Source organism: Mus pahari, chromosome X, assembly GCF_900095145.1.
Source record: "Mus pahari chromosome X, PAHARI_EIJ_v1.1, whole genome shotgun sequence".
NCBI classification, from domain to species: domain Eukaryota; kingdom Metazoa; phylum Chordata; class Mammalia; order Rodentia; family Muridae; genus Mus; species Mus pahari.
Window position 1 is genome coordinate 145,354,169 of NC_034613.1, and position 9,943 is coordinate 145,364,111.

Sequence of the window (9,943 nt, forward strand, 5' to 3'; positions counted from 1 at the left end):
AAAGAAAGAAAGAAAGAAAGAAAGAAAGAAAGAAAGAAAGAAAGAAAGAAAGAAAGAAAGAAAGAAAGAAAGAAAGAAAGAAAGAAAGAAAAAAACCAAACAAAAAAAGAACACAATGTTGCAACTGGAGTCCTGGGGTCCTGACTTTGATCCAAGGCAGTGAAGTAATTTAGAAGGTCTTCACTTCTACTCATTCAGTGGTGTGTGTGTGTGTGTGTGTGTGTGTGTGTGTATTTAGCTCTATCCATCACCTTACAACACTCTATCATGACAAGGATAATGGTATTTGATTGCCTTTCAAAACTTAAATTGCCTGTGTTGATACATGTGATGGGTTCAGTGACAAATCTGGAATAGACAAGGTGAGGGTACATATTTATAAGGGCACATATTTATATGCTCATCGAAGAGGAAAGCTGACGCTTCTGGATAGTCTAATGAAGGCAATAGGTGGGGAAACTGTGGTGAGCGCAGTGGGTTTCTAGGGCAGGACACACCTCGCCTACCTTGTCCTTTTTATCTTGCCGGGCGTAGGGGAAGCAGGGTATCACAGCTGTTACCCTGGAGGAGGATGCAATCTTGCACGCGTTGATCATGATGAGTAGCTCCATCAGGTTGTCATTAATCTCCCCACAGCCGCTCTGGATGATATAGACGTCTTCCCCTCTCACACTTTCACCGATCTCGACACTACAAAAGAACAATGCCATGTGTCTTAGGATTCTTTGCCTATTGCTATTTAAAGTACTCTAAGAAAAGTGACTTTATTTTGGCTCACAGTTCACAGTGAAGTCCATCCTGGCTAGGAACTTAAGATGGAGGGGCCTGGAAGCAGCTGCCCACACTTCACTCTTAATTGGAAGCAGATGGATGCATGCTACTTCCCAGCTCTCTTTCCCACTGACAGAGGTCAGGGTCCAGACAGAAAACAGTGCTACACACTTGGCCTTTCCACCTCAGTTAACACAATTAAGATACACCCCCCCCAATAAGCTGACCCAGTAGCCCATCTCTCGGGTGATCCCGGATTCTGTCATGTTGACAATTAGCAATTAGACATCACAACATTGGTTAATATCATAGTCTCCGAGACCCCCTGAGATCACCTTCAACTTCAACAATCCAGCAGCAGGTCTAGTCATGGGACTAACTCTACAGTCATAATTCTGATTGTGACTTATGAGATGGTATGGACACCGAACAAAATCAGCAAAGGGAAAAGTATATGGGGGCATCCAGGTGTGACCTTCCAAGCATTCTACCCCACAGGTTTCACAGAAGCCCAGCCCAATGTGTCCAGCTGTGAGTTGTGACAACTGGCAAGTGTTGTCTACTAGGGAAAACTTACAGACTGGAAACTGGTAATGGAGTTACCCACTGGCTAGTGCATTCCATAATGCTAGCTTCACACCAGGCAGGCGGGAGCTCAATGTAAGTCACATTGTTTCCTAGCTATTAATAGTTCACACACAAGGAGCCATTCTTACCAAAGAATGGTGTAGGAATCCTTGCAAGAGCTAAGTTCCCCTAGGCCAGCCAAGAGCTGACCTTTCAAGGAGCCATTCTAAGTTCCAAGCTTCTCTGATAATTCCTTATGGGAATTTTTCTATTATTAAAGTTAAGACTGGATAGTGTCTTAAAAATTCAAATCGTGGGAGCTGGAGAGATGCCTCAGTTGGTAATGTGACTACCAGCAAAAATGTAGAGGAGCTCAGTTTGGCTCCCCAAAAATCAACATTTAAAAAGTGCCAGGAGCAATGGCAAACATATCCATAACCCCAGCACTGGGGGAGTGGAGACAGCAGATCCTTAGAGCTCACTTGTAGGCCAGCCAGCCAGCCGAATGAATGAGCTCTAGGTTCAGTGAGAGTCCCTGTCTCAAAAAGTAAAGCAGAGGGGGATAGAGGAAGATGGCCTCTACATGTACATGACTACAGAGACATGTACATATCACACACACACACAATCAAATCATGACTAAAGTATGGTTAGTTTAGCCTATAATCCCAGTATGCAGGAGGCTGAGAGAAGAGCATTCCTGTGAGTTCCAGGCTAGCATAGACTACAGAGCAACAAGAACTAGCTTCTCTCTTTGAGAGAGAGAGAGAGAGAGAGAGAGAGAGAGAGATGCACATTTATTCTGTAAGGCTTATAACAGTTAAACAGCCAGGAGATAAGCAATTTCAATCTTTGATGGCTTTTTCAATAAAGATTTATTTTCAAGTCTCCAGCTAACATTCAAGGCCCAAATCTTAATTTTTCATGAAGCATCAGGTATCGACTTCTCACTATGGAAGATGAGGATTTAACACCTCTTCCTCTCTTCCGCATCATGCAGACAAACGCTTCCCACTTCGCCATCATGTCAATATGCATCAGTACTCAAGCTAAAAACGGACGGCTCCATTTGAATCCTGGAAATGAAGATCAGAGCTGAGCCATGAGGTGAGCTAAATCAACATTCGTATTTTTCCCTTAAGCCTGGGTTTCAATGTGTCTATGTGTTGTGTGTGCCCTTTACCTTAGCCTTTTCTCTGCTGAACTCTCTATTTGCTACAGATGCCACCCCCACAGCCCATTCAGAATTTCAAACTCTTAGTGTCAGTCTTCAAGTCCATCTCCACATCCTACCCACAGCTCAATGACATGGATGGCCCAGTTGCCATAGACACTCTCTACCTCTTGGCTGCACACCCGTTTTCATTTTCTGTAATTTTTATGTTTTTTGTTTTTGTGATATACGTCCTTGCTTTGCTAGTTGTCATCCTATAGCGCCTGGAGAAGAGAGTTAGGTAGTATAGTAGCCAAGGCTTTGAAAAGCACATGTCAGCACATCCACGTTGTCTGGCTGCCAGAGAAGGAAAGCGTCATGCATTCTGGTCCATCCATCACAGAGTATCACAGGACAAAGAGTCAGATCAGCTCTGCTGGAACTCTGGTTTTAAAATGACAATCCTGATCCAATAGTTGGAACAATTTGATATATCTGAGACACTATGAACACATGACCACACAGACATGTACATATCACACACAATCAAATCAAATGAGCCACTATGAACATCATGTGATTTTTGCTTCTGTGTAACTTCTTTTTTAAAGAACTTGAACTGAATTTTGTCTCTGTGCAATTTTTTTTAAAAAAGTTGAACTGAATTTTGTTTCTCTGTAACTTCTTTTTTTAAAAAAGTTGAACCTGTTCATAATCTTTTTAAAAACGATTTACTTATTTATTTTATCTGTGAGTATACTGTAGCTGTCTTCAGACACATCAGAAGAGGGCATCAGACCCTATTACAGATGGTTGTGAGCCACCACCTCAGTTGCTGAGAATTATAATCAGAACCTCTGGAAGAGCAGTCTGAACCATCTCTCCAGGCCCATGTAATTTCTTATATTGAAATACAATTCGGAAAACTGAGGTTGTCCAAGTAGCTCAATGGTAGATTATTTGCATCAACATATATGAAACCCTGGGGTTCCACCCCTTGTACTGAAAAGAAAATGAATACAGAGAACTTCACTGTGCCCACCTGAATACAGCCACTTAAAAATACACCATCAGACTCTGGTGTGGTGGCACACACTTAGAGTCAAAGCCAAGATAACCTTGAACTCCTCTTCCTCCTGCCTCCATCTTCTAAGTGCTAGGATAGCAGGCATGAGCCACCATGCTGGGCTCCTAAAACTAGTTTTGCTATTTGCTCACACTCCTGCTTAAGGTTCTCTGCTATCCACGCTACAGTACACAAAAAGAAACGGAAACACAGCTCCTGATTGTGTGAGTGCTAAAGAGTGAACACAATTCTTGGGCTAATGAGGTGGCTTAGTAGATAAAAGCAGATGCTCCACAAGGCTAACAACCTATGTTCAGTCCCTGGAACCCACAGAGAAAGTCGGAGGTGGTGTCATGAATCTGTAACCCTAGAACACTGATGGAGAGGTGGGAGGCTTGGACAGGAGAAAGATCTGGAAGCTTGGGGGGGGGCAGACAGCATGGAGTATACAGCACGGCGGAAGCAAGAACCATCCTCCTTCAAGTGCAAAAGAGAACTGAGTCCTCAGAGTTCTTCTTTGGCGTCCACATATGTTCACACATTCATGTGCACATACCTGCACACAAATAATTTGAAATTTAACAAAATTCCATCATGCATAGGGCTGACTTAATTTGGAAAGCAAGTATTACATAGCTCAGGGGCTGACAAAATACAGTGCTCACCCTGTTTTTGTACACATACACCCCCCCACACACACACACACAGACTAACAACGGTTGGTAGTCCCAGTAATGAATACCCTCCAAAGACATTTATCCCATTCCTTTGTATATGTTAGATTATATGGCAAAAGGGATGTATATGTCCAGGTGGAATTAAGCGTGCTAATCAGGTGATCTTAAAACAGAAAGGCCATATGTAACTATTTACATTTAAGTGCATGTGATAATGGTTAGCCTTCAAGATGGAAGAGGAAGACTAGAAGAGTAGAAACAGATGTGATGACTAAATCCAATCAGAGAGATAGTAGGTAAAATCAGGTATGGTAACACACATCTGTGATTTTAGTACTTGGGAGGTGGAGACAGGAGAATCTGAAGTCCAAGGTCATCATCTACCATATTGAGAGTTCAAGGCTAGCCTGGAGCTGCATGAGACTGTAAGAGAAAAGAAAAGAAAACTAAAAAAGGCATGAGAATAGAGTTTCCCTTGAAGCTTCAGGAAGGAAGGCAGCCCTGCTGACCTATGCAGGACTTGTAGCTTACAGATCTGTAAGACAAAGCAGTAACAGAGATATGTGGCACACAATGCCTAAAATATTTATGATCTGGCTCTTTACAGAAAGTTTCCCAAGTCTTGGTCTCATGACTGTTTATCCCCACAAGATCACATTCTTTGGCCTGCCTTTCCTCACTAAGGGACTGCAATCCTCCTAGGACTAGCAGTCCAGGGGAACACAGGAAACACCATGGCAACATTTCTTCCAAAGCCACTTCTGCTTCTACTTACAAAGACCTCCACACCCCAAATCTGTAGTGGAGGTCTCTAATGGGTTGTGTGCATTAGCCCAAAGACAGAAGACCCTCAAACAGCAAGGCTGAAGTATATGACTGACTCGATGCTTAATGACTGTGACACTTCTTTCTGCTGTGGGACAGGATCTAGGTCCTGTCCTGAGAATCTAGGTGCCTTCCCTAGACCTAAGAGGGCACTGTGTTTAGCCAACACAATGTTATAGAAGTGATGATATGCCAACTTCTAAGCCCAGGCCATAACAAACTGGCACTTAACTACTTCCTGTCTATTGAAACTCTCCTTCTTGGAACACAGCTCCTATGCTAGAAGGGAACCCAAGCAGCCCTGTGGAGTGATTCTTAGACAAAACATCCTGGCAAAAGCTAGCCAAACTTATCAGCCATGTGGGTAAGCTATCTTCAAAAATTGGTCCGGAGGCCCCAGTATCCACCCTAGCGGCCCCCCGCTGGAGATAGAAACAAACCTTTCTTGCTGATCTGCACACGCTTCAGGTCTGGGAACCAAATGAACACTGGTTGCTTTAAGCGCCCTGAGTTCTTGATGATTTGTTAAGTGGCAGTAACCTGTACATTGGGTCCCATGATACAGGTTAAGGAGCCTGAGAGCAGTAAATTAAGCCAGGGTAAAATACAAAAGACCAGGGATCCCACCATGAACACTGTCCTCCAAATCATGGAGTATTTGCTGGGGTTGGGGGAGAAGCTGGAATGCACTTCTCCCTGCACAATGGACATAATTCACAGATGAAAAGGTAAAAGCGGAAGACTGCCTGTCTGATTAAGTAGCATTTAAGAAAACTAGGATCTGAGATGCCCAGGGCCAGGGCACAACATTCAGACTTCTGCTCCTCACTCAGCAAGAAGCACTGAAGAAAAAGTACCTCATACACATTGAACCCATTTTCTTGTTCTTTTGCCCTTTGTTTTCTCATCTCTGCGGTCAAACAGGAACACCTAATTTGAGGACTGTGGGAAAAAAAAAAAGTCAAGCACCACCTCTGTGTAGTTTGTGAGAAAACTTAGCACATTAACCTTTTAAGTTTTTCCAAAGGATAGAACATAAAATGTAGCAAGGCATAGCAAGGTGTCCTGGGACATGTACTCTATGATCCGTGCATGGGAGGTGAGGGCAGGAGGATCATGAAATCAAGGGCAGACTTAGTGACAGTGAACTCCAGACCAGCCTAGACCTCATGAGAACCTGACTCAAAGAAAGGGAAAGCAAATCCACGACTACACCAGACAGAACAAAACAAAACCTCAACCCATTCAACAGAAAGTGGAGCTGAGGGGTCTTCTCAAGCTTAGGCTTTCTAAGGATCAAAAGCGGTGAAAAGATAACCCAAACTAAAGACAAGACGTCTTTCTATTTAAATATATGTACGAACAATCCCACCTGAACATCTGAGTGAGTTTCCCCTATCAGCTGATACAGGATTTGGAGTAGTAAACCATTATGCACCCAGATCATCTAGATTAGCCAGCCCTTGCAGCATTGTACTGCACTGAGATTACAAGGGAGGGTTGCTTCACTTACACTTTCAAAACCCACTCCCTGCAGAACCTGCTCCTTTATTTACATGACAACACTTTCTAAACAAAGAGGCTTATTCTATTTGTTTCCCCAGAGCTGCTGAAACTTGGGACAAGGACTAACAAAATCTTGCAATGTCCAAACCTAGCTCCATCCTTCTCCAAAGTCCTAGAGCACCCTCCATTTATTGAAGTCTACAAAGGGAGCTGGGGATGGAGCTCAGTGGTTGAATCTTCTTCTTGCCTAGCATACACAAGGACCTGAAATAAATCCTCTGTACTAGAAAAAAAAGTGCAATGTGACCTTAAAAAAAAAAAAAAAAGAAAAGACATGGTCTCATGTAGCCAAAGATGCTCTTGAATTCCTGCTTCTCTGGCTTCTTCCACCCAAGGGCTGAGAACAGAATGTAGTGTGTGCCAGCACATCCTGATCTTATGTTGTACAGGGGATCAAATCCAGGGCTTCATGCAAACTCCTGCAAGCAACTCTACCAATGGACCTACATCCCCCAACCCCAGAGTGGCATTCTTTTGTTGTTGTTTTAAACTTACGGAAATGAAATTTTCACTGTTCTTAATTCAATGTCACAGTTCATTTCATTGCTGTTTTCTTGTTGCTGACTCCTGGAAGGTTTGGATTATTTCCTTTTTTCCCCATTAATTAATTTATTTGGGGGGGAGGGGCTTGGAGGAGGGGACTGCAATCGGGATGTAAAGTCAATAAGTAAACAAAGTGGCAGTTCTTTCCCCTGCATTGTCCACAGCGTTTCTTCTATTATCACCCAAGCTGTGTAAATAGTTTACCACCTAGAAAAGATCACACGGGATTCACATAGCCTCTAGAAAAATCATCTTTATCATCAATATTAACCTAACTCTTAGCTGGGTCTGATGACACACACACCTGTAATTTTAATACTTGGGAGGTAGAAGCAAAGGTACTCCTGTGAGTTTGAAGCCTACCGGGGCTACTACCTGGGTGAGTTCAGTACCAGCCCAAATACATAGCAAAAGTCTGTCCCAGAAAACGAAAACCAAACCAAAATAAAAGAACAAAAAAGGAAAAACAAATGCCCTTAATTTCACAACCAATTCTCGATTGATTCCATCATCAAGATTTTTTGCTTCCTTCTGGAAATTTCAGTTATCCATTTCTAAGTTAACGTTTGTAAATACGGAAAATGGTCCGTATTTTTTGTTTTTTCTGTAAAACTTGCGGAATGAATTCGTACGCTACTAAAAATAGAACGGTTATCTGTCACCGTGCACTGTATAGTTGGTTGACTGTGCTAAACAGAATTCGGGAAAAGAAATTGACTTTGGGCAAGTGGGAAGCTGAGGAGGGCTTCCGCCTGCCTGGTGGCACCTTTTGCTAATATGAGAAATGGGTGAAATTTTTGCCAAACTGGGGTCTTGTTGCTGTGCGCAGCTAAGCTCCACAAACACAAAGAAGCTATTCGCAATAATAGATGCAGCAAAGTTTAAAGGGAGGGTGGGAGCGCTCAACACGTGCGTCTCGCTTTCCCAAGCTCTTTCTAACTCCCGCACAAACCCACCTTTCTGGATAAGGCAGCATTTGGCCAGCCTGCTGCTCTGGAGAGCCACCTGAGCAGCTGGCAGTACTCTGATCACCAGCGGCTGGAAGTGGCATTCGAAAGTTCCCTGGGATAAACCCAGTGCCCGGGACTTGTGCAGAGCCTTTTCAACCACGCAGGAGTCTGGGTTTCTGCCTGGCAGAGACTTGGAAACTGGGGCGGGCGGATCCACCGATGCCTCCCCGCCCCCACTATTCCCGGCACCGAAGTGATGCCCACAGACTGCGCCCACTCTCCCAGACGCTCTGTAACTGCCCTGATTTTGCCCTTCCGGACTGAAGACACCAGGCGAGGCGGTGCGAAAGAGGGGTCTGGGGTGCCCAAGGGTCGACAGGTCGCCGAAGTCCGGGTGTTGGAGGCCTAGACACCAAAGGGACAACAGCCAGAGGACGCGCGCAGAGACTCCGGGGTGACCGGGTTGGGGGTGGGGGTGGGGGGGTCCCTTGCAGAACTTCTTTCTCCCCCGGCGCAGCCGCCCTGGCTCTGCAGCCGCGTTGTTGCCGTCCCGCCCCGGAAGGGAGAGCATGACGCCCTCGGAGCTGGCCTGGGCATGCTTCGGCCCCTGCCTCAGCCCCAACGAGGCTCCCACCTGGTCTCCTGGTTGCTAAACTTCTTGGTGACCACCTTGCCCAGCTCCAGGCCCAGGCGATCGGCCACGCGTTGCGACAGGTCCTGGTGAGAACTGCCGCTGAAGAGCACGATGTTAGGCATGGTGACGCACGGGGACTGAGGAGCGCGCTGGAGAAGGAGAAAGCGACCGCGACGCAGACTGCTGCTACAGTAGCTGCTGCTGTTGCTGCTGCTGCTGCGGTGGCCGAGGCTGCTCGTGAAGCGGGAAAACGCGGCAGCGGGATCTAGGGGAGGGGAGGGCCGGGGGAGGAGCCAGAGGGAGGAGGAGCAGCTGAAGAGTCGCTGGAGGGTGCTGGGAGGCTGCTTCTGCCCACGCAGGCTGGGGAGCAGGGTTTGAAGCTCTGGGTGGTCCCGAAGCACCCAAGTACAGTAGGGGAGCTCCGTGCTCCACATAGGCCTTCCTGACTTGCCTTTCAAGTGGGGAAGTCAACCTACCAGATAAAGTGGGCACAGAGAGCCATTGCAGGAAGGGGCCATGTGGTGCCTCACAGCTAGGAGCAGCCTTTCAACCCGGAAGCTCAGAACTCAGAGGTGATACCTGGGCTTCAAGTGCACACCGTGTCAACATAAGACAGACCCACACATCGGTCGGTATTTGCACACAGGAGTGAAGCATGTTTGCACTTGAAGTGATGATATATACTACTTTTGAAGATGGACTAAGAAAAGGGTTTTCTCACCAACGAGAATTCTCTTTCTCATTTAATTTAGATGTATATTTTTTTAAAAATGAGCTCAAATATTTTGTTTTCCATTTTTTCAACAAAAGCTGAAAAAAAATTTTTCTTATTATATAAATGCCTACATTATTTCTTGTCTTTTGATTCTAGGTCCACGAAGCCTGAAAATGTTACCGTCTAGTTCCTAAATGTGTGGTTGCTCTGTAAAGGAGCCATTAATGACAGCTACCATTTGAATCCTAAGCTTGGCCTCAAGAGGAAAGCCCGTTTTCAAGTGGACAGTTGCCTCTCACCAATTCCTTCTGAGTCCTCATTTTTATGTAGATAGGCTGGCTCTCAGGCTCTCTCCACAACTTCCTGTCCCTTGGATTCTCTAGAGCCAGACTCCCCCCCTCCCCCGCCCCGCAACCTTCCCCCCTTCCGGAGTCCTCTGCTTTCCCTGCCCTCAACCCCCACCTCAGCAGTTCTGA

At 45.5% G+C, this 9,943-nt stretch overlaps 1 protein-coding gene across 2 annotated transcripts in view; it reads right to left on the reverse strand.

Moving 5' to 3' along the window:
- The window catches only part of Prps2 (phosphoribosyl pyrophosphate synthetase 2), a 36,640-nt gene extending 27,611 nt beyond the window's left edge, over positions 1 to 9,029 (reverse strand). The window contains exons 1-2 of one of the 2 annotated variants that reach the window (XM_021187465.2): positions 8,753 to 9,029; positions 498 to 690 (exon numbers count right to left, since the gene is read on the reverse strand). In XM_021187465.2, the coding sequence (XP_021043124.1) occupies positions 498 to 690; positions 8,753 to 8,874 (315 nt within the window). In that variant the 5' untranslated portion in view covers positions 8,875 to 9,029. The remainder of the gene's footprint in view (positions 1 to 497; positions 691 to 8,752) is intronic. The other variant, XM_021187466.1, reaches the window with a different exon arrangement.
- Between the last annotated feature and the right edge of the window lie 914 nt (positions 9,030 to 9,943).